The sequence below is a fragment of the Dendropsophus ebraccatus genome, chromosome 7 (genome assembly GCF_027789765.1).
Source record: "Dendropsophus ebraccatus isolate aDenEbr1 chromosome 7, aDenEbr1.pat, whole genome shotgun sequence".
In the NCBI taxonomy this organism is placed as follows: Eukaryota; Metazoa; Chordata; class Amphibia; order Anura; family Hylidae; genus Dendropsophus; species Dendropsophus ebraccatus.
Window position 1 is genome coordinate 47,586,105 of NC_091460.1, and position 25,327 is coordinate 47,611,431.

Genomic DNA, 25,327 nt, shown 5'->3' on the forward strand with positions numbered 1-25,327 from the left:
TGGTTTAAGAGTTATTTGGATTACAAGCACAGTACCAGAGGAATTTTTTTCCTGGGACCGGGGAGGAGGTGGCTGAGGGAAACGACGTCCACTCACCTCCCCGGATCCAGCGGCAGGTCCCGCATTGCGGCGCTCCAGTCCCCGGCCGCTTCCTGGTGTTTGACGCGGGCCCGAGACGATACATCTCAAGTCCGCTCAGCCACTCAGTGACAGAGGTGGGATCTGAGCGGACTTGAAATGGATCCCGCCTCCGCCACTGACTGGCTGAGCGAACCTGGGGGGAAAATGCCCCCCGCCGGACTACCCCTTAAACTTCCAGACTGCAGACTAAAGTAGTTCGGGTTTGGCCAAACTTTAAAGGCCCTATTCCATGGGACGACATGAAGAACAAACAAGTGCTGTTTGTGCTACTTTGCTCCTCGTTTCCCGCTTGCCGCCGCCACGTGCATTAGCAATCCCGGTGGGGGTATGCAGGGATCTGCCCAGGTGATCGCTAGATTGTCCGGGCAGCCCATAGCAGATAGCAGCGGTCTGCTGGCGCAGCCGCTCCGATTACACGGGGCGACGGCAGCAGAACGTTGCTATGAGTCATTTGTCTTTCAACATGTTGAAAGACAAACAACTGCAACGATCAGCCGACATTTTTCATGTTGGCTGATCGTTGTCTTTTATTACACAGGCCGAATACGGCCGATAACTGTTCTGTGTAACAGGGCCTCAAGTTGGTTCATCACTAGTTCTAGGTATAACAGGGGACACCAGGTTGGTCCCCCAGCACTTGGACACTGCCACAGGACAGATACGCATCCATAGTCTATCAGGGCATGCTGAGAGTTGTGCAACAACAGAGAAGCCACAGGCTGGGGATACATTCCCTTAAAAGGATCAAACTCTTAGATATCTAAATTATACACGGACAAAAGACCCGGTCATCACATCTCTCTAGACTCATTTTGATACCAGATTTGAATACCGACGTGTCCCATCAACCCATATAATCATGTTCCTTATTGTTTTTTCCTAGTCTTAATAACACAGTGAGCATCTGTTCCAATAAACGTTCCCCCCCAAAGGCTAAAAGTCACTCAGTAAGTAGTAATATTTCACGGCCCGTCATCCAGGACATGAAACACAACAAGCGAACCAGTACGGGCGTGTATTGTTTAGGCTGGGGGCCACCGATGCAGCCGAGGGGCTCATGTTCTCCTCCACAATCCGCCAGCACAATGACTACAGAGCTGCCACAAAGCGTCAGCCTCTTTGATGTGGTTTCTAAGAATGTTTCTACTTCTACGAATCATCTCTGAAGTTTGGGAACGAACAATGACGCAGGAAGACTAAAACTTTAGCTACAGAGACTTGACTCTATTTTTTTCCCTTTAAGATGAGGTTTATAGTAAAACGAGCCTGGAAGTCGTAAAACGAGGATCAGCCCTCCCAACATGGAGGGACGGGCCGCTGGTCAATGTCCGGCATCCATCACCCCCTATAAATCGGCCACTTCAGACGGCTGCAGGGAGGTTCTCACAGGAAGGGGCCTATTATTCACGGCTTTCGTGTTAACACCTAGCAGACGTGTCATTTACTATACCAGGGCTGTCTATTAAGGTTTATGGCAACACTGGAAAAACCAGACCTGCCCTATAAATAGATCACCAGAACAGCGTACATCTTTACGTTACTCCCTAGGATTCCCTAGGAGTGCGGCTTATCCTGTGTAATAGAGGGCCAGTAAGTGCTAATGCCGGATTATTGAGCGTCTCAGACTATTCCTATCACAAATGGATATGCTGGAAATTTTTGGCTGGAAATTGTGGAGGAAAAAAAAATCCCTTTTCTGAGCAATTTTTGAATGAAATCAGAGAGTTAAAATCCATTTCAAAAGATTCATGTAAATCTGCAAGGATTACACACGTGGATTCTGCTGGGAATTTGAGGCTTCCTCTTTAATACGGCCTATGAACAAGACCATAGCGTAGTCTATAAGCTGTGGAGTAGACACTAGGTATCAGTGACACGTACATCTCTATGTAGCCCTCCAGACATGTCTGTCAGCACCTGCAGTGACTAACGTTTATATAAGATCATATATACTCAGCGCATAGGAATATTACATGACATCAGCTACTACTTGCCAGTAAAGGAAACTCAAGGCCATGCCGGCACCAACTCCATCTATCGATCCACCATCACTGCCAGGTGAGACTCCTGGCACCCTCACAGATCACCTGACTGAAGGGACTATAATTCTAGGGTGAGCTCTGTGGCTTCCTCACCGTTTACCAGGCCATACACTTAGCTCATGCCCATTCACTTGAATAGGAGTGAGCTGCTGCAAGGTGCAATATCAGGCACTTCCTTTAGAAAATATATGGCGCTGTGCCTAGTAAACAATAAAGGGGCCTCAGTGTATGTCTCAATGCTGCAGCCTCTTCTATCAGTGGGGATACCAGATCAGGTCTAAGATAAAAGTCCCACAAAACCCTTCGATATGGTACTATACTAGACAGCTACATAAGGACTGCTTGCCGCTATAGGGACTCCATGCAACATAAATTCAATATATGTACTATAAAAACATTTAGATATGGTAATGTGATGTAAATCCTTAGTTTTAGACTGTACAGCTGTATACAGTTGAGCTACAGGCTGTCCATATGTAGCTGTATGGCACTGTATTATGAAGATACTTTTCCTGAACACACCTAACACACACATATGGGGGCACAGACATGTATAACACAGCTCTATATGGCTCCTTGTAGTCTGAGCTATGATGGATGTCTATGGTGGGGAGAGCCCAGGTCCAGATCACTGCATTGTTTATGTGGTATAAGCCGAGGTCAGATCTCCGCGGGAAGGTCGCTCCATCAGCGGAGGAGACTGCCATGCGGTTACACACTGGTACAACCTGGCGTGCTTCATACAGGGGATCTGTGGCTTTAGGTGGGCTCCACTAAACCCAGAACTTAACCCTTTGAGGACCCGGCCCAAAATGACCCAGCGGACCGCGCAAATTTTGATCGTGTTTTCGTTTTTCCATCCTCCCCTTCTAAGAGCTCTAGCACTTTCAGTTTTTTATCTACAAGCCATGTAAGGGCTTGTTTGTTACAGGAATAGTTGTACTTTGTAATGGCGTCATTCATTTTACCATAACATGTACGATGGAATCCCAAATATATTATTTATGAAGATATAAATAGGTGAAATCGTAAAAAAGAATGTAATATGGTAACGTTTGGGGGGTTCCTGTGTCTACGTAATGCACTATATGGTAACAGCGACATGATACTATTATTCTATAGGTCAGCCCGAACACAACCATATGCAGGTTTACGCAGATTCTCTAATGTTATATATTTTTTTGAATGAAATCCTTTTTTTGGCCAATTAGTTATTAATATAATGGGCCTATTGTGACACTTATAACGGTTTTTATTTTTTCACCTACAGAGCTGTATGAGATGTCATTTTTTCCGCCATGATCTCTAGTTTTTACTAATACTATTTGTGAAGATCGGACGTTTTGAACACTTTTTATTAACTTTTTTTTTTTTTTTTTACATATAATGTAACATCAAATCGGTAATTCGCGCCCTTATTCCCCTCAGGCTCAGTGAGCAGATCGCCGATCGTACCGCATGGCGGAAGCTAAGAGTCCTCCGGCGGTCTGATACAGCGATTGGGACCCCCACAGTCACACTGCGGGGGTCCCGATTGGTAAGTGACAGGGGACTCCCCCGTCACTTACACAAACTTCGCGGCGCGATTGTGGCGTTTGAGCAGTTAATGACACACTGCAGCGCGATCGCTGCAGCCTGTCATTAGCGGTGAGGTGCCGGCTGCTCACTGCAGCCGACCCCCACCTGCTATGAAGCGCTCTCTGCTCCGGAGCGCGCTTCATAGCAGGAGAAACACCCAGGACATACAGTTACGTCATGGGTCGTCTGGTGACTGACTTCCATGGCGTAATTGTACGTCCAGGGTTGTCTAGGGGTTAAAGAGTCACTGTCATTAAAATTTTCTTTTGCAGAAATCAATAGTCCAGGCAATTTTAAGAAACTCTGTAACTGGGTTTATTAGGCAAATATGCCATTATCTGCATTTAAAAAGCCTTTTCCCAGGTCCCCTCCTCCTTTCTGTCATCCACTGCTCAGAATCAGGAAATCTCAATCAGACGGATAATGTCTGTGCTATGGAGAGGGGAGGAGAGACGAGTGAGATTAGTCAGCAGCAGAGAACAAAGGATTACAAAGGATTAGGGGTCTTCTCTGCAAGACTCATCAGGGACAACATGGCGGGGTGACTACCTGTGCACAGGGCTTTACTAGCTACATGACATCTAACACTTTGTTACACACAACAAACAGCATAATAAATCCCTTTATATGACACCAATAAAACCTTTACTGGACTGTGACCGTCTGTGAGGAATAATAATTTATCTTCGGTCACATACAGCCATTACTATTACCAGAGGAGGAAGAAGATCACCCATCAGCACCGACACATGGACACAAGTCACCCCGCCAAATCCACATTTTCTGTTTTAGTCCCTTATTTTATAGGAGTGTCATTGGACAGAAGATGGTGCTTTGTGGCAGAGGCTGCGAACACCCTGTGAGCCTTACTACCATAACCAGCACCAAGTACACAGACACTCACCAGGAAACTAGCGGCAGACACTATAAATACAGGGCAAACACACCCACCAACCTCTGACAGGATTCATACATTTTCAGTTTTGTGCTGCAAATTCTTCCTAAAACTTTGTCTTTTCATATAGAAGCTGAGATTGTGAGCTGTAATGGGGACTGATGTGAGTGATGACAAGCTGCTGTGTACAGCGCTGCAGGATATGTTTGCGCTATATAAATAAAGGGATTTTTAACTGATGAACAGGGACATCATCACAGTCTGCAGATACCCCACAGATCAGGAGAACGAGCAGGGAGAAGCGTGCAACGTTACACTTCGCTCACCCGCTCCTAGTGATCTCTGATCAGGCAGAGATGACTGAAGTGAGGACCACTAAGGCTCGCTGCTCGCCACTCATTCTCATGACTGATGGGGGTAATGTCAAAAGTTTTTTTTTTCTAATGTCAGGTATATTTTAAGCCACACCCCATCGGGAAAAGTGTCTAAGGGTGCCTTCACACGTACCGGATCCGCTGTAGATCCTGGTATAGTGAAGTTCTATGGGGTCACATGCCCTCAGCAGAAGTTTCACTCTGCTGCAGATATGTGACCCAGCCCCTTTAACCCGCAGCCCCGTCCATACATTACCTGCACGGCGCTGCGGCTGTGTGAAGCTCCTGGTTCCCCTCGCTCCTCATCAGCCAATCAGCGCTGCCGTGTACTGATTGGCTGATGAGGAGCGAGGGGAGCCGGGAGGCTCACACAGCCGCTGCTCTAAGCAGGTAATGTATGCTCCGGGCCGGGGGCTGCGAGGGTTGAAGGGGCCGGGTTACATATTACGTCTTATGTCTTCCAGTACTTATCAGCTGCTGTATATTCTGCAGGAAGTGGTGTATTCTCTTCATTCTCACAGAGTGCTCTCTGCTGCCACCTCTGTCCATGTCAGGACAGAACAGGAGAGGTTTTCTATGGAGATTTGCTACCGCTCTGGATCAAGAATGGTCCAGAGCGGTAGCAAATCTCCATAGAAAACCTCTCCTGTTCTGTCTTGACATGGACAGAGGTTTCAGCAGAGAGCACTCTGTGAGAATGAAGAGAATACACCACTTCCTGCAGGACATCCAGCAGCTAATACCTACTGGAAGATTTTAAAGTAATTTTCTAATCTCTATAACTTTCTAGCTCACTTGAGTCCATAAAAATGTTTCGCCAGAGTGCCCCTTTAACACTTGCTACAAACTTACAACTCCTAGCATGTCCTGACAGCTCCAGAAGCTCTACAGCTGCTTTATTCTCAGGTCAGCCGCCTACATATGATAAGGTGACAGCATATACTATCAATAAGATAGGCCTATATACCATACCAGCAGTCTTGTGCAGATCCACAATATGGCACCCAAACAAACCTACTGATCCATGCTGTACCCCCATACTATGCACTCACTCCAAGGGTGGCAAAAAGTGACTAAATCTGCACACTCGCTCAAATTTCTGTGAGGGATTTTATCTAGAATTGTAGCAAACCTATAAAGACATCCACAGCCACAATATGCAACAGAGTGCCACAGAAACCCCTCACACACCTGCAGAAATCAACGCAGTTATATCTGTGGCAAGTGGATGGGATTTCGATGGGGACTGATCTGGGGCACATTTTGGTGTACTCTGATAGCAGGGATATACAGCAGGGCGGTGACATTTATTGAGTGTCTGATGACATGAGCAGAGTACAGAGTGAAGTCCACAGGTGAAGCTGCAGGTACAGGAGCGGGCGGCACTGCACAGGTACGGGAGCGGGCGCCACAACACACAGGTATCTAGTTTGTTTCTCAATGTTACATTTAATATTTGCATTACGAATAGTGAAATCCACTGCACAACCAGGGCCTGCACCAAATCTCTGGAGTTCTGCAAAACCCAATCCAGCAGCATTGTCAATAAATCAGCTATATCTGCAGCTACAACATGACTATAGCAGGGGTGAGGCTGAGCAGGCCAGCTTTACTATAAGAATATGGCGGCAACTTGTGGCTGCTCAGCATAGCCCGGCAATATGGTGCTGCCCCATCACAACTAATGATAGTGACCATGGCTGCATCGGAGCCATGCTGTACAACAAGGGATCATCTGGAGAGCTGTGTAGGGAGCGATGGGGTACCATAAGGGATGGGTGTAGGGAGCGATGGGGTACCATAAGGGATGGGTGTAGGGAGCGATGGGGTACCATAAGGGATGGGTGTAGGGAGCGATGGGGTACCATAAGGGATGGGTGTAGGGAGCGATGGGGTACCATAAGGGATGGGTGTAGGGAGCCATGCGGTACCATAAGGGATGGGTGTAGGGAGCGATGGGGTACCATAAGGGATGGGTGTAGGGAGCGATGGGGTACCATAAGGGATGGGTGTAGGGAGCGATGGGGTACCATAAGGGATGGGTGTAGGGAGCGATGGGGTACCATAAGGGATGGGTGTAGGGAGCGATGGGGTACCATAAGGGATGGGTGTAGGGAGCGATGGGGTACCATAAGGGATGGGTGTAGGGAGCGATGGGGTACCATAAGGGATGGGTGTAGGGAGCGATGGGGTACCATAAGGGATGGGTGTAGGGAGCCATGCGGTACCATAAGGGATGGGTGTAGGGAGCCATGCGGTACCATAAGGGACGGGTGTAGGGAGCGACGGGGTACCATAAGGGACGGGTGTAGGGAGCGACGGGGTACCATAAGGGACGGGTGTAGGGAGCGACGGGGTACCATAAGGGATGGGTGTAGGGAGCCATGCGGTACCATAAGGGATGGGTGTAGGGAGCCATGCGGTACCATAAGGGATGGGTGTAGGGAGCGATGCGGTACCATAAGGGATGGGTGTAGGGAGCCATGCGGTACCATAAGGGATGGGTGTAGGGAGCCATGCGGTACCATAAGGGATGGGTGTAGGGAGCCATGCGGTACCATAAGGGATGGGTGTAGGGAGCGACGGGGTACCATAAGGGACGGGTGTAGGGAGTGACGGGGTACCATAAGGGACGGGTGTAGGGAGCGACGGGGTACCATAAGGAATCGGTGTAGGGAGTGATGGAGTACCATAAGGAATCGGTGTAGGGAGCGCTGGGGTACAATAATCATGAGCAGACACGGGGGACACTATATAAACAATAACTGATTTTGCCCATAGCAACCAATCACATCTCCCATGACAACCAATCACATCTCCCATGACAACCAATCACATCTCCCATGACAACCAATCACATCTCCCATGACAACCAATCACGGCTCAGCTTTCATTTTTCATTGCGCTCTGTGAAAATGAAAGCTGAGCTGTGACTGGCTGCTATGGAGAATCCAGCGTTTTGGTTTATTATACACAGTATATACACTAGAAGGTATAGCAGGCATATAAAGTATATACTATACACAGTATATACTATGGCTACACGGTATAGCAGGAGTACACAGTATATACACCCTATACATACAGGAAAAATTATTTGGTAGAACAGCACTGTGCTGACTTAAAGTCGATGGCTTCCAGCCGGTGGGTGCACGTCCTTGGCAGTCGACCCCCGACTCCACAGAATACCCTATATATACAGTACATACTATAATACTGTATCCACACTGTATACACTTTAATTACATAATATCTACAGCAGGCAGCAGAGCCCATGTGCCACCACACTACACCAGTCGTACATCATCCTGCACTGATGTGGTAGCGGTATATGCAGGGCACGCTGGTACTTGTAGTCCCCCACACTATAGTTACAGTATATACTATATATACAGCAGGCAGCAGTGCCCATGTGCCACCACATTACATATACACCATCCTGCACTGATGTGGTAACAGTATATAGCAGGGCACGCTGGTACTTGTAGTCCCCCACACTATAGTTACAGTATATACTATATATACAGCAGGCAGCAGTGCCCATGTGCCACCACACTACACATACACCATACTGCCCTGATGTGGTAGCAGCATATGCAGTGCAGGGCACGCTGGTACTTGTAGCCCCCCACACACACTATAGTGACAGTATATACTATGTATACAGCAGGCAGCAGTGCCCATGTGCCACCACATTACATATACACCATCCTGCACTGATGTGGAAACAGTATATAGCAGTACATGCTGGTACTTGTAGTCCCCCACACTATAGTTACACAGTATATACTATGTATACAGCAGGCAGCAGTGCCATCATACACCATCCTGCCCTGATGTGGTAGCGGTATATAGCAGTACATGCTGGTACTTGTAGTCCCCCTCACTATAGTTACAGTATATACTATGTATCCAGCAGGCAGCAGTGCCCATGTGCCACCACATTACATATACACCATCCTGCACTGATGTGGTAACAGTATATAGCAGGGCACGCTGGTACCTGTAGTCCCCCACACTATAGTTACAGTATATACTATGTATACAGCAGGCAGCAGTGCCATCATACACCATCCTGCCCTGATGTGGTAGCGGTATATAGCAGTGCACGCTGGTACCTGTAGTCCCCCTCACTATAGTTATAGTATATACTATGTATACAGCAGGCAGCAGTGCCCATGTGCCACCACACTACACATACACCACCCTGCCCTGATGTGGTAGCGGTATATAGCAGTGCAGGGCACGCTGGTACCTGTAGTCCCCCACACTATAGTTACAGTATATACTATGTATACAGCAGGCAGCAGTGCCATCATACACCACCCTGCCCTGATGTGGTAGCGGTATATAGCAGTGCAGGGCACGCTGGTACCTGTAGTCCCCCTCACTATAGTTATAGTATATACTATGCATACAGCAGGCAGCAGTGCCCATGTGCCACCACACTACACATACACCACCCTGCACTGATGTGGTACTGGTATGTAGCAGTGCAGGGCACGCTGGTACTTGTAGTCCCCCACACTATAGTTACAGTATATACTATGTATACAGCAGGCAGCAGTGCCATCATACACCATCCTGCCCTGATGTGGTAGCGGTATATAGCAGTGCAGGGCACGCTGGTACCTGTAGTCCCCCTCACTATAGTTACAGTATATACTATGTATACAGCAGGCAGCAGTGCCATCATACACCACCCTGCACTGATGTGGTAGCGGTATATAGCAGTGCAGGGCACGCTGGTACTTGTAGTCCCCCACACTATAGTTACAGTATATACTATGTATACAGCAGGCAGCAGTGCCATCATACACCATCCTGCCCTGATGTGGTAGCGGTATATAGCAGTGCAGGGCACGCTGGTACCTGTAGTCCCCCTCACTATAGTTACAGTATATACTATGTATACAGCAGGCAGCAGTGCCATCATACACCACCCTGCACTGATGTGGTAGCGGTATATAGCAGTACATGCTGGTACTTGTAGTCCCCCACACTATAGTTACAGTATATACTATGTATACAGCAGGCAGCAGTGCCATCATACACCACCCTGCCCTGATGTGGTAGCGGTATATGCAGGGCACGCTGGTACTTGTAGTCCCCCACACTATAGTGACACAGTATATACTATGTATACAGCAGGCAGCAGTGCCATCATACACCATCCTGCCCTGATGTGGTAGCGGTATATAGCAGTGCAGGGCACGCTGGTACTTGTAGTCCCCCTCACTGGTCCGGTACTCACAGGGTGTTGGTCCGGTTGGGCAGCGCTCCCAGGGGTAAGGTCCTCCCGGTGTCCGGGCTGCTGCACACCACCTTGGCCCCTTCCCCTCCGGTTGCCGGCGTCCTCCCCGCCGCTCCCCGCGGTCTCCCGTCCTGCTTACACCCGGGGGGCAGCGTCCACTCACAGGCCACCAGGGAGAGGAGAGCGAGCAGCGCCAGGCCCGGGGCCTCCATCCCAGCCGTGACTACCGGGCCGGAGCACACCGTGCTATCCTACAGCCGCTCCAGACTCCCCGCACCGCGAGCGGGCGCCCCCTGCCTGCCGAGCGCAGGATCCGCAGCGTTATGTCTCTAGTCCTCGTACAGTGCAGAGGGCTCCGGTACCGGCGCTCTGGCTGCTCAGCCTGGGAGGTCCGCTCACATTATTGCCCCAGGCAGTGGCGGTGAGGAGGCCCCTTCCTGGCCATACACACACAGCTGCTCCAGACTGTCCTCCCCCCAGTCTCCCGGGATGGTCTCCTCCTCCCCCCTGTCTCCTCCTCTCCAGGCACAGACATGTCAGCGGGAAGAGGGGGGGATCCGGCGCTGTGCACACAATAACCGCGCGGACTGCGAGCTGTGCCGACTGCGCGAGCACATGAGCGGCCCAGGTACCGTGCTGCCCCCTGCTCCGGGCACCGCCAGCCCCGGCCTATACCCTGTACTCTATACTGTATACTGCTATGGGAAAGTATGGTGTATGTACAACAGCAGTATACTATGTAACGTACAGTAGTGTAATACAGTATGTAACATACAGTACGGTAGTGTAATATAGTATGTAACATACAGTACAGTAGTGTAATATAGTATGTTACATACAGTAGTGTAATATAGTATGTAACATACAGTACAGTAGTGTAATATAGTATGTTATAAACAGTACAGTAGTGTAATATAGTATGTTACATACAGTACAGTAGTGTAATATAGTATGTAACATACAGTACAGTAGTGTAATATAGTATGTTATATATAGTACAGTAGTGTAATATAGTATCTTACATACAGTACAGTAGTGTAATATAGTATGTTATAAACAGTACAGTAGTGTAATATAGTATGTTACATATAGTACGGTAGTGTAATATAGTATGTAACATACAGTCAGGGGCGGTCTTGGCATTTCTGGGGCCCCAAGCGAAGTTATGTCTGCCCCCCCCCCCCCTCGACACGCGTTCCAAAACAATAGACCGCTGTGTGTTGCCTACAGTAGTATATACCCCTTGTGCGCTACCGCCAATAATATATACTCCTTGTGTGCTGCCCCCAATAGTATATACCCCTTGTGTCCTGCCCCCAGTAGTATATACCCCTTGTTTGCTTCACCCAGTAGCATATAGACCCCTGTGTGTTCCCCCAGTTTTATAGCCCCCCGTCCCGTGTGCTCCCCCAGAAGTATATAGACCTCCTGTGTGCTGCCCCAGTTGTATATAGACCCCCTGTGTGCTGCCCCCAGTTGTATATACCCCCTGTGTGCTCCCCCACAAGTATATAGGCCCCCTGTGTGCTCCCTCAGGGGTATTTAGCCCCCCTGTGTGCTCCCCCACTTGGATATAGACCTCCTGTGTGCTCCCCCACTTGGATATAGACCCCTGTGTGCTCTTCCTGTAGTATATAAACCCCCTGTGTGGTTCCCCCAGTAGTATATAGACCCCCTGTGTGCCCCACCAGTATTATATAGACCCCTTGTGTGCTGCCCCAGTAGTATACAGACCCCTGTTTGCTCCCCCAGTTATATATAGACCACCTGTGTGCCTCACAAGTAGTATATAGACCCCCTGTATGTTCCTCCAGTAGTATATAGACCCCCTGTGTGCCCCATCAGTAGTATATAGCCCCCCTGTGTGCTCCCCCACTTGGATATAGACCTCCTGTGTGCTCTCCAAGTTGTATATAGACCCCATTCTGCTGCCCCAAGTAGTATATAGACCCCCTGTGTGCTGCCCCCAGTAGTATATAGACCTCTCTGTGAAGCCCCAGTAGTCTATAGCCCCCCTGTGTGCTCCCCCTGTTATATAGCCCCCCTGTGTGCTCCCCCCATTTATATAGACCCCTGCTGTGCGCTCCCCCAGTTACACAGACCCCTGTGTGCTCTCCCTCCCATATAGTATATAACACAATAAAACAAACACTTATACTCACCTGGGTCCGGGCGTCTCCTCTTCTCTTCACTCTTGTGACCGCAGGAAGGGTTTTCCCTGCGATCAAAAGAGGCCGCACTCCCCTTGTCCTGGTGCCGATGCTCCAGTGATGTCACTGGAGCGCCGACACCACAAGGACAATGCTGCCACTTGTGACCTCGGGGAAAACCCTTCCTGCGGCCACAAGAGTGACTGACAGAAAGGGAGCCAATGTCTCCCACCCTGTCAGTGCTGCTGCATGTAACTATGAGCGCTCATTACGAGTGCTCATAGTTACAGTTCAGATGGCAGCAGCGAGCGGGTGCAGCGGCCCTGTCCAGCGGTCTTGAGCACAAGAGCGGGGCGTGGGGGCCCCCCTGGATGTTGGGGGCCCCAAGCGATCGCTTGGGGTGCTTGGTGCCAAAGACCGCCACTGCATACAGTACAGTAGTGTAATATAGTATGTAACATACAGTACAGTAGTGTAATATAGCAGTGATTTTCAACCTTTTTTGAGCCGCGGCACACTTTTTATACTTAAAAAATCTCGGGGCACACCACCAACCAAAATGGCACAAAATTACACTAAAACAGTACATATTATACATATAGTTAATAATATACATTTTAAATGTATTTATACTCACTCAGTGTAAAACCTGGGCCTGTTTTCTTCTCCCACCTGTGCTTCTCTCCTGTGCTTCTCTCCACCATACTTCTTCCCCCTGCTTCTCTCCTGTGCTTCTCTCCACCATACTTCTCTCCCCCCTGCTTCTCTCCACCATACTTCTCCCCTCTGCTTCTCTCCTGTGCTTCTCTCCACCATACTTCTCCCCCCTACTTCTCTCCACCATACTTCTCCCCCCTGCTTCTCTCCTGTGCTTCTCTCCACCATACTTCTCTCCCCCCTGCTTCTCCCCCATCCCCATGTTTCTCTCCCCCATCCCCATGTTTCTCTCCCCCCTGCTTCTCTCCCCTGTTTCTCCCCCATCCCCATGTTTCTCTCCCCCATCCCCAGGTTTTTCTCCCCCATGCTTCTCTCCCTGTCTCTCCCCCCCCCCCTGTTTCTCCCCCATGCTTCTCTCCCCCATCCCCAGGTTTCTCTCCCCCATCCCCATGTTTCTCCCCCCATCCCCATGTTTATCTCCCCCCTGATTCTCTCCCCTGTTTCTCTCCCCCATCCCCAGGTTTCTCTCCCCCATGCTTCTCTCCCTGTCTCTCCCCCCCTGTTTCTCCCCATGCTTCTCTCCCCCATCCCCAGGTTTCTCTCCCCCATAGTTTTCTCCTGTTTCTCTCCCCCATCCCCAGGTTTCTCTCCCCCCCTTCCTCCTCACCTCCTCCCACATGGTCGCCGCTGCTCTCCGCCTCACCTACTGGCCCCCCGTAGGGCCCAGACATGCTGCACCACGCTCCCAGTCTCCACTGATTGGATAGGAGGAGCATGTCCGGGCGCTACAGGCGGCCAGTAGGTGAGGCAGACAGCAGCAGCGGGGCGATCTGCAGGGGCACCATAGTTTGGGGAACTTTCTCCGCGGCACACCCGACCATGTGTCGGCACACTGGTTGAAAATCACTGTAATATAGTATGTAACATACAGTACGGTAGTGTAATATAGTATGTTATATATAGTACAGTAGTGTAATATAGTATGTTACATACAGTACAGTAGTGTAATATAGCATGTTACATACAGTACAGTAGTGTAATATAGTATGTTATATATAGTACAGTAGTGTAATATAGTATGTTACATACAGTAGTGTAATATAGTATGTAACATACAGTACAGAAGTGTAATATAGTATGTAACATACAGTACGGTAGTGTAATATATGGTATGTTACATACAGTACGGTAGTGTAATATAGTATGTTACATACAGTACGGTAGTGTAATATAGTATCTTACATACAGTACGGTAGTGTAATATAGTATGTTACATACAGTACAGTAGTGTAATATAGTATGTTATATACAGTACAGTAGTGTAATATAGTATGTTACATACAGTACGGTAGTGTAATATAGTATGTAACATACAGTACAGTAGTGTAATATAGTATGTTACATACAGTACAGTAGTGTAATATAGTATGTTATATATAGTACAGTAGTGTAATATAGTATGTAACATACAGTACAGTAGTGTAATATAGTATGTTACATACAGTACAGTAGTGTAATATAGTATCTTACATACAGTACGGTAGTGTAATATAGTATGTAACATACAGTACGGTAGTGTAATATAGTATGTAACATACAGTACGGTAGTGCAATATAGTATCTTACATACAGTACAGTAGTGTAATATAGTATGTTATAAACAGTACAGTAGTGTTATATAGTATGTTACATACAGTACGGTAGTGTAATATAGTATGTAACATACAGTACAGTAGTGTAATATAGTATGTTACATACAGTACAGTAGTGTAATATATGGTATGTTACATACAGTACGGTAGTGTAATATAGTATGTAACATACAGTACGGTAGTGTAATATAGTATGTTACATACAGTACAGTAGTGTAATATAGTATGTTACATATAGTAGTGAAATATAGTATGTTACATACAGTACAGTAGTGTAATATAGTATGTTACATACAGTAGTGTAATATAGTATGTAACATACAGTACATTAGTGTAATATAGTATGTAACATACAGTACGGTAGTGTAATATAGTATGTAACATACAATGTAACATACAGTACAGAAGTGTAATATAGTATGTTACATATAGTACAGTAGTGTAATATAGTATGTTACATACAGTACAGTAGTGTAATATAGTATGTTATATAGTGCAGAACGCTATATACAGTATACTATGCTACATATAGTGCAGAATGCTATATACAGTATACTATTTTACGTATAGTGCAGTACGCTATATACAGTATACTATGTTACATATAGTATGGTACGCTATGTACAGTATACTATGTTTCATATAGTATGGTACGCTATATACAGTATACTATGTTACATATAGTGCAGTACGCTATATACAGTATACTATGTTACATATAGTGCAGTACGCTATATACAGTATACTATGTTACATATAGTATGGTACGCTATATACAGTATACTATGTTACATATAGTGCAGTACGCTATATACAGTATACTATGTTACATATAGTGCAGTACGCTATATACAGTATACTATGTTACATATAGTGCAGTACGCTATATACAGTATACTATGTTACATATAGTATGGTACGCTATATACAGTATACTATGTTACATATAGTGCAGTACGCTATATACAGTATACTATGTTACATATAGTGCAGTACGCTATATACAGTATACTATGTTACATATAGTATGGTACGCTATATACAGTATACTATGTTATATATAGTGCAGTACACTATATACAGTATACTATGTTACATACAGTATTGTAGTGTAATATTGTATGTTACATACAGTACAGTATGCTATATACAGTATAGTATGTTACATATAGTATGGTACACTATATACTGTATAGTATGTTACATATAGTACCGTATGCTATATATAGTATAGTATGTTACATATTGCACCATACACTATATACAGTATACTATGTTACGTATAGTACTATATGATACATATAGCACTGTACGCTATATACAGTATAGTACGTCACGTATAGTACCGTACGCTGTATACAGCATGCAGCATAGTATGTTACGTATAGTGCTGTACACTATATATATATATATATATATATATATATATATATATATATATATGTATATATATTTATACAGTATATTATGTTACATACAGTACTGTATGCTCTATACAGAATAGTATGTGATTGATATATATATATATATGTGATTGATATATATATATATATATATATATATACACAGTATAGTTTGTTCTGTATAATAAATGCAGTGTAGTATGTTGAATACAGTAGTGTTATATAACCTATAGTGCAGTTTACACTATATGCAGTAAGTACAGGTTATTTCATGTCTATGTGCCTATGTTTTCAGCGTAATAATCAGAGTATACCCAGGAATTCCCAGTAAGGTTCCTCCAGAAAGAGTACCTGCAGAGTCCCCCTCACCAGCAAAAGTTCCAACAGAGTTCCCCCAGGAACAGTGCCAACAAATTGCCCTCCAGAGTGCGCTATAGTGACAGTACCAGTAGAGTATACCCAGGAATTCCCAGTATTCCCAGTAAGGTTCCTCCAGGAACAGTGTCAACAAAGTGCCCTCCAGAAAGAGTGCGCTATAGTAACAGTACCAGTAGAGTATACCCTAGAATCAGTGCCACAGATGATCCGTGATAGCATTGTGGCTAATACATAATATTACCAGTAGGGTTCCTCCAGAAAGAGTGCCTGTAGAGTCCGCCCTGCTAGAAAGAGTGCCCCCCTTAAAGAGGGCCTGCAGAGTTCCCGTCAAAAAGAGAACCCCCAATCAATAGGTGCCTATAGAGTCCACCCTGCCAGCAGTTACCCCAAAAAGAGTTCCAGCCGAGTCACTCCTCTTGAACAGTGCCTGCAGTAAGTGTAAGCCAGAAAGGTGGGGTGGAAAAAAAGTGGCAAATGATAAATTACCTTGAAAAAAGAATTCTGGTGTAAAATAACAAATATTTCTGATAATTATTATAGATCCCACCTATTTTAAACCAGATTTATTTATTTATTTATTTTTTTTTTTTTGAGTCATGTCTTTGATGACATCATTTGGGCTAGCTATCCACAACATGACCAAAGTCCTATGGGATAGTTCATATGAGCAAGGAAAAAACATGCCAGACTGAGGCCATGTCACCACTACGGGATCATGTCGGGAAAAGGCAGCTGTCTGTTGTTATTGATGGATGCAAGTAATAATCCTGATCATTACTTGTGGCAGGCAATATTAACAGACAGATGCCTATTCCCGCCATGATCCCGTAGTTATGTGGTGTTGTCGGGACTTTCAGTAACTCTGCGTGGCTATTGGAGGAGTCAAGGGGGAGTGGTTGCATACAGCATCTATAATAGGTTCTTATCCATAAGACACAAGGGCCCTATTCCACGGGACGATTATCATTCAGATTATCGCTAAATCGTTCGAATCTAAGCGATAATCGTTCGATTGAATAGCAGTTAACGATTAACGATGGAACGAGTAATCGTTGATCGTTTAATAAGACCTGGACCTATTTTTATTGTTGTTCGTTCGCATTGAATAAGACATCGTTTGGTCGTTCGCAGTAGTGACGAATGCAATAGCGACGACAAGACGACCGCAAGAACGATCATAAGTAACGATTATCGTTCCATGTAGATGGGTGAACAATTTCAGGTCTTTCGCAATAGCGGCCGTTTGGATCGTTTATCGTTAACGATTATGCAAACGATAATCATCCCGTGGAATAGGGCCCTAACTATAAAGTTTACACAAGCAAAAGAGAGCCGAGCTGCTTTCACCTAACGTAACAGTCATTGCATTATACACAGCAGTATAGTCAGGTGTTTTTTATTGCCCAGTACTGTACTAATGTTATATCACCCCAGCGTCCTTCTGAACTGTAGAGCCAGGGCAATGGCTGCTGATCTTACATAACAGTATCTCTAAGGGTGCCTTTACACAGAGAGATTTATCTGACAGATTTTTAAAGCCAAAGACAGGAACAGACTATAAACAGGGAACAGGTCATAAAGAAAAGCTAAGATTTTGGTTGCTAGGGGCCATTGTGAATTGTGATGCATGTTGGTGTGCATTGTTCTATTTTTTTTGGCGTGTGATGTAGGGTTTATAATACCCTATATACAGTTGCAACAAAGTGGATGGGATATATAAAAATAAATCTCTCCATTTGTGCAAAAATGTAATTGTAATGCATATTTTAGATCTGCAACTTGTGAGTTGTGGTTTTCAAGACTTCAATGGTAGAAGTCAGAAACTGCAATAAATCTGCAGTATTGTGGATTTCGGGGTGGAGATACTCCAGATTTCCATTGCGAAAAAGCCGTAGCATTTATGTGTGACTGTAGTTTAAAGGGATCCTGTAATCACTTTCATGCTGCCTGAACCACACGTCATCTAGCCTTGAAGCCACCAGGACCGCACCGACGACTCCTGGTTTAGGCAGAATGAAGGTGAAGACATGTTCATTTAAGGGGCTATTCCAATTTAGAGTATATTCACACAGACTTAAAAATTAAAAGCCCCAAACAAGTATTATAATGCTTAAAACCCACCCTATTGGTTTTAATAGGGAATTGCAAAACAGCATTGGAAAAAAAGAGCAGTTCCGCTTGGCAGCTCACTCTTAAATCTTCGAAGATTTTGGAAAACAGCATGCAAAAAATGCCTGTGTTAAAATCATACAAATTTGCAACCAATTATTACTATCTGAACATACCTTTAATGAAAGCAATCTGTTCCGCCAGTGCCGTTTTGTCGTCTTCATCAAGGCATGTCCGGTCACAGGCTTGGCCTGTCTCCCGGGGCCAGTATTTTAGCTAAAAACAACTTTTATTCGGTACACTCCTGAGATGAAAGGAGTTGTCCAGCCAGGATCCCTTGCTGCGCTTTGCACGGAGAGGGTGAGTAAAAAAATTACATACACTTACCTCCCTGGCTTCTGCACTGCCGCTCGTGCTATACCGCTCCAGTCCCTGTTGTTCGGCCGTCTTTGGGTTAACGACTATGATGCAGCAGACCGCTCCGTAGTGATGAGCTGAACCTGAAGGCTCGGCAATTGGCAGCTGGAGAAGCTGGATACAGCCCTAGAGCTGCCAGGAAAACCATGTTTTCAGTATACTTGCCCTATAGTTTTTCATCTATTTTTTTCCAGGAACCCCCTAAAGCTGCATCCAACTTCTCCTGGCAGCGGGATTCAAATGCCAAATGTTTGTCATGTTCCCTCATCAATACCGCTCAGCCATTCAGCAGCTGTAATGGTTTCCTGCCTCTGCCACCAAGTGGGCCTCCTACTTCATGTCCTCGAACCCCAGAAGTAGCCGCACTACAGGCATCGGATTGACGTGGTACGTGTGCTCGGGAGATAAGTGTTATTTTTTTCACCCAGCCCCTCCTTGGGCATAGCACAGAAATGGATCCTGGCCGGACAACCCCTTTACATAGCTACACTGCAACCTGTTAGGTCTGTAATAGAAAGAACTACACCCCATACTCACCTCACCCCGTACCAAGCAGCCTCAGTTATGCCAGAAATAAACAATCCCCATACCCAGAGCAAGGGAACTCCAGAAAGCCACAAACAGAAAGAAACACTGTTGTAGTGTCTTTAATACTTAAGACTTTGGCAGCAGCATTTTTGGACAGAACAATACTATAAAAAATGAACAAACTTCTCTTGGTTTCTGAGTCCATGCAGATTCCCCAGTGACCAGAGACATGAATGATCTGTCCCTGTAGCTGTGCCGGCCGTACAGCGGCGGACTTGTGTGAAGTGCTCTCCTCCAGCTGTTCTCACACATCACTCTCCATAATCCTCTGCCAGCCATTGTTTCACATAGGGCTGAACATTTACGTCAGCTGAAGTAGGAATTACTCAGGATTTACAATGGTGACTGCAAAGGAGTAAAACATGAGACCATCAGACGTCTTATTCACATTTCCAGCAGCCACTAGTAACATCTATTCAAATTACTGTACATTGGTTAGTAGATGTGCTAGCTAGTACCAAACCATAGCTGCCCATGTGCAAAGGAAATGGCTGCCTCATTAAAAACAAAGTTTCTTACCTCCAAAGTGTTAAAGAGGAGGAGATTATTGTAAGTAAAGAGATCTGCTTCCTCCATCTGTTACATCACCCAACAACTACATCAACATAGTTTGCAATGCGCCTACCATAGAGGCATGGTGGACCAGAGCTATATGCTTCCTCTGTAAGGGGAGACCAGTGCGTTCACATTTCTACATCACCCAAGTATAGTACATCTGGCATACCCTTAGTGGTGGCTGAATGCTGCCGCCATGATGGTTTCTTCGATACAGTGGTAAAATCTATTGAATATTGACCCTCAGGCTACATGGCTTACATAGCGTAACTTAGGCTATGTTCACACAACGTGAGACACCGGCCGCTCCGTCACCCTGCTGGGTCACAGAACGTCCGGTGGCAGAAAAGATCATCCTGGCTAGTACCGCATCCGAATTCCCCGCTGCTCACAATGGAGCATGCAGTCGGAGCCGCACGCTCAACTGTGTGCACTGACAGGGTTTTTATTGAATAGTGCCCGCAGAAAACGGACATGTCAGTTTCTTGCGGCGCCGCAAGGGATCCCGGCCAGAGCGTATTCTATGTGTATACACTCCCGCCGGGATTCCTTAGAAGCCAACACTACGTGAGTTCCGTAAAAGATGTGCTGGAAATTCCACATTGTAAATTGACAGCAGTTATTGGTTAAAATGCATGAAATGTTTCACATGAATTTTTTTAGTTTTGTGTGTGTTTCAGAATACAAACAACTGAAAAAATACATGCACGGTGTACTATAACCATGCCATAGTACGAGTTTTTTCAGATGACATTGTATAAGAAATGCTGCAGCAGCGCCATCTAGTGTGCTTTTGACTATTAGCAACATCATTTTCTGTTGCCACGTAGTCTTTAGGTAGCTTGGCATTGATATATGAAGTTTTGTAAGCTGAATGACTTGTTTTTCAGGTGAAGGATAAAGGTGGACAGTAGCACATTGACCTACCAAACAGAAAGGAATCCAAGATTTCTGTTGATAGAAAAGAAGATATGGACGAGTTAAAATTTCCGGAATCATTTGCTTGGGGCGCAGCAACAGCGGCCTATCAGATTGAAGGTAAAACCAGGAACCAGCTGCACATGTTTCTTTTGTTATTCATTATTTATGGCAGTTTATTTTTTCAAAAGACAATTGAAAGCAATAATTTTGATCCATTTGCCATCTGCTAAAAACGGTATCCACCATGTTGGATCGTTCACCCGATCATCTAACATTTATGGTACAAAAATTTCCTGTCTATAGAGTAGTAAAAAAATAGAGAGAGTTCATGTCAAAAAGAGAGACAGACATTGGTCTGGGTTTCAGTGTTCAGTTTTTTTTTCTTTAAATGACAGTGACCATTTAAGGGTGTGTTCACACGTACAGGATCTGCAGCAGATTTGATGGCGCAGATTTGAAGTTGCAGATTCAATGCAAAGTAACTCTGGGCCATCAAATCTGCTGCGGATCTGCTGCAGATTTAAATCTGCGCCATCAAATCTGCTGCAGATCTGCTGCGAATCCCGTACGGGTGAATACACCCAAAGGGTGTGTTCACTCTTACAGGATCTGCAGCAGATTTGAAGTTGCAGATTCAATGCAAAGTAACTCTAGACCATCAAATCTGCTGCAGATCTGCTGCAAATTCAAATCTGCGCCATCAAATCTGCTGCGGATCCTGTAGGTGTGAACGCACCCTTATAGGGTATTCCCATCTCAGCTAACGTAGTTATACTTGTAAGACTCGGCAAGTTAAAGGAGACCTGTCACCCCCGTGCCGAGGTGACAGGCTCCCGACCCCCAGCTAGATCCCCTTATACTGACCTCATCTCGCCGAGTCCTGCTCCCGGAGCCGGTCCCAGGACGGAGACATCCCGGTCAGAAGCCGGCGCGTGCGCTGTGGAGATAGGTCCGGCGTCCATACAGAGTGAATGGAGCCGTGCGCGTGCTGCAGAGATGAGTCCGGCTCCATTCATTCTCTATGGACATCGGACCGGCTTCTGACCGGGATATCTCCGTCCCCGGGACCGGCTCCTGAAGGGGGACTCGGCGAGATGAGGTCAGTAAAATTGGATCTAGCAGGGGGTCGGGAGCCTGTCACCCCAGCACGGGGGATGACAGGTCCTCTTTGAATATTTCTGCAAATACATCGATTTAGCAAGCTTGCCTTCTTCTCTTGATATGCTCCTCTTTCCCTGCCATTTTTGACAGCTCCTTGTGTAGGTTGCTGGCCACCACTCTGCTCTAAAAGCAGTGGTCTGGCAGATCAGGAGAATAATGAGTCTTACAAGTTCACTAAAAGTCAAGAGGGAGGAGGCCTGACGCCTGGGACATAAGCAATTATATCATATAAAGTGCAGCAATGCTTAAATATGTATGGGCCTGGACTGTAAATGTTAAAGGGAACCATTCACCCCGTGGCCCCCGTTAGAAACAGACATACAGTAACATAAAGGTCAATATACTTACCACATCGCTCCCGGTCCCGTCCCGGATCCCGTTGTTGACACGGAGAAATCGCCGATTCTTCTTCTCGCGCCCATTATGGTAATGAGCGCCGCCGGCCCGAAGTCCAGCCTTCTCCCCGCCTCCGACACTTGATTGACGCCGGATCTTCTTCCTCCTCGTCTTCTATCTTCTCGCCGGATCCCGCGCAGGCGCCGTGACAGTCGTTTTCGGCGCATGCGCAGTTCACAATTGAAGCCGCTCCGCAGCTTCACTGTTTACTGCGCGTGCGCCGATTGGCTCGAACACGTATCCTGTTTACCGCGCAGGCGCAGAAGAGGTGACGAGACCATCGCAACGGCGCCTGCGCGGGAATTCGGCAGAAGACTGAAGACTGAAGACGTCAATCAAGTTCCAGGAGGCGTGGATGGGCGGCGACGAGAAGAGGACCTCATGAATAAGTTGGACTCGTCCGTCGTTTCCTATGGACGTTGGACTCATCTCAGCTCATTACCATAATGGGCGGGAGAAGAAGAATCGGCGATTTCTCCGTGTCAACAACGGGATCCGGGACGGGACCGGGAGCGATGTGGTAAGTATATTGACCTTTATGTTACTGTATGTCTGTTTCTAACGGGGGCCACGGGGTGAATGGTTCCCTTTAACATGACTTATGGCTCATCATTTTTTTAATGATTTATTATTAATGCACAATACACATAATACAAGTAGTAAAATATTAAAGGGCTGCACCATAAATCCAAATACCAAGTAAAACAATACTACATAGACAATAATATTTTATGCAAGCAGAAAAACTATAGCGCAAGTATACTGAAATACCTGGGTGCAACTGGTTACAGAAGTGTGTAAAAAATGTTTGCTGCAGTTAACAATGTAAATGTTTGTGCATATTCTCATTGAAAGCAATAAGAATGATTTTGCATTTTTTTATTATTTGGGGGAGGGAGGAGGGGTTAAATGCACCAAAATATGGTCCAAAGACTCAATGGGAACAAGGCCTATAAGGACCATATCAACTGGTCTTTAGGGATTTTTAGGCAATATCAGGATAGTTCTCTGAAGTGGTATAAAGCCCTTTAAAACTAGTGAAGACAACAAAAGAGATGAGGACTAGTGTTGAGTGGACGTGCCGAACTATTCAGGTTCGGCAACGATCTTCGAACTTGAACACTTGGCATTTGTCAGCTGGAAAACTTGGATGCTGCCTTATGGTTGTATCCATGTTATCCAGGACTCCCTAGGGCTGCATCCAACTTTTCCAGCCACCGGGAGTCAAATGCCAAGTCAGTTTGAAGAACTTTGCTGAACCGGAATAGTTCGGCAAGTCCGCTCAACACTGTTTTATAGCAGACTTTTTAAAATGTTACAGTGTATCAACCCAGCCTAAGGTCTCCTCCACACACACATACATAATAAAAACAGACATTTCAAACGTTTTTGATTGTGTTTCCCACTAACACATATGGTGGCATTTTTTTTATTTTATTTGCAATTCATTACATTGTTAACATTTTTTTTCTTTTTCTTTGCTGTTCTTCTGGTTCAAAAATAATGCAAAAAAAAAAAAACACCAAGAAAGGCTATGTTCACACATGTCCAAATGATGCAATAACAGACTTTTCGACGGTCTTTTTAAACACAAAAAGCGGCACCTTTTTTCTTTTTGGACGTTGTGTGAATATAGCCAAACACTACGATAAAGCTGTGTTTGCAGTGCCTGTAATATTTCACTATAGACTTTCATGTATCCTCTTCCTCTGGCTGCGGCATTTCAGGGCAAAAAGAGAATAAACGGTAAAATAAAAAAATAAAGGATATTACTATAATAAACACAGCACATGTCTCTATAAAAGCCTTTGGCCCATATTTAGCAAACTGTGTAAAAGTGAAACAGGCGTAACATGCCCACAGCAACCAATCATAGTTCAGCTCTATTTTACCAGAGCTGTTACAACTACAATGGCAGGCTATGCTTCTTCTTTCTTGCCGTGGACTTTTCTTCTTTTTTCTTGAGCATTCTATGCCTAAAATGCTCTCTCTATATATATATGTTATGTATAGATAACTATGACGCTTTTTGTTGTTATTGTATGCAAAACTTTAATAAAAATTTACAATTAAAAAAAAAAAAAGCTGAGCTGTGATTGGTTGCTGTGGGCAGGTTACACCTGTTTCACCTTTAGGCTATGTTTCCACTATGTATAAACAACTAGCGTTGTTTATAATGAAAAGTTTCATTGAAGTTTATGGACAACGGCTTGAAATGGAAATGACATGAACATTATTTCGACAGCCCTTGTTCATTATATTGTGTGAAACAGTGGCTGTTGTTTGCATTGACTTTAGTCTATGGGAGCGCAGGCTCTCCCATAGACGGGCTATATGACACTAAGGGTGGTATTACACGGGCCAAGCAGGGCCCGATAATACCTGTAAACGAGCGCCGATCGTTGCTCGTTTACTGGCTTTATTACGCGGTCTGATAATCGTTTGACAAGAGCTGCAAGGACATCGTTACCGATGTCCTTGCAGCCCTTGCTAAACTGGCATACATTACCCATCTACGTTCCAGGGCTGCTCCTGCCGTCCTCTAGCTTCACAGCGTTCTGTCAGCTGGTAGGCCGCTCAGCCAATCACAGGCCGGGACCGCCGCGGCCTGTGATTGGCTGAGCGGCCTATCAGCTGACAGGCCGCTGTGAAGCTA

The 25,327-nt window shown here is 45.7% G+C and overlaps 2 protein-coding genes across 5 annotated transcripts in view; one reads left to right on the top strand and one right to left on the bottom strand.

Moving 5' to 3' along the window:
- Positions 1–10,813, bottom strand: part of ADGRA3 (adhesion G protein-coupled receptor A3) — a 42,454-nt gene extending 31,641 nt beyond the window's left edge. The window contains exon 1 of the mRNA XM_069977463.1: positions 10,285–10,813. Within this exon, the coding sequence (XP_069833564.1) occupies positions 10,285–10,496 (212 nt within the window). The 5' untranslated portion in view covers positions 10,497–10,813. The remainder of the gene's footprint in view (positions 1–10,284) is intronic.
- Positions 6,371–25,327, top strand: part of LOC138797388 (cytosolic beta-glucosidase-like) — a 59,157-nt gene continuing 40,200 nt past the window's right edge. The window contains exons 1-2 of one of the 4 annotated variants that reach the window (XM_069977464.1): positions 6,371–6,451; positions 21,084–21,231. In XM_069977464.1, coding sequence (XP_069833565.1) covers positions 21,165–21,231 — 67 coding nt within the window. In that variant the 5' untranslated portion in view covers positions 6,371–6,451; positions 21,084–21,164. Of the gene's footprint in view, positions 6,452–10,800; positions 10,913–19,244; positions 19,438–21,083; positions 21,232–25,327 lie in introns of those variants that run through there. The other 3 variants (XM_069977467.1, XM_069977465.1, XM_069977466.1) reach the window with 3 other exon arrangements.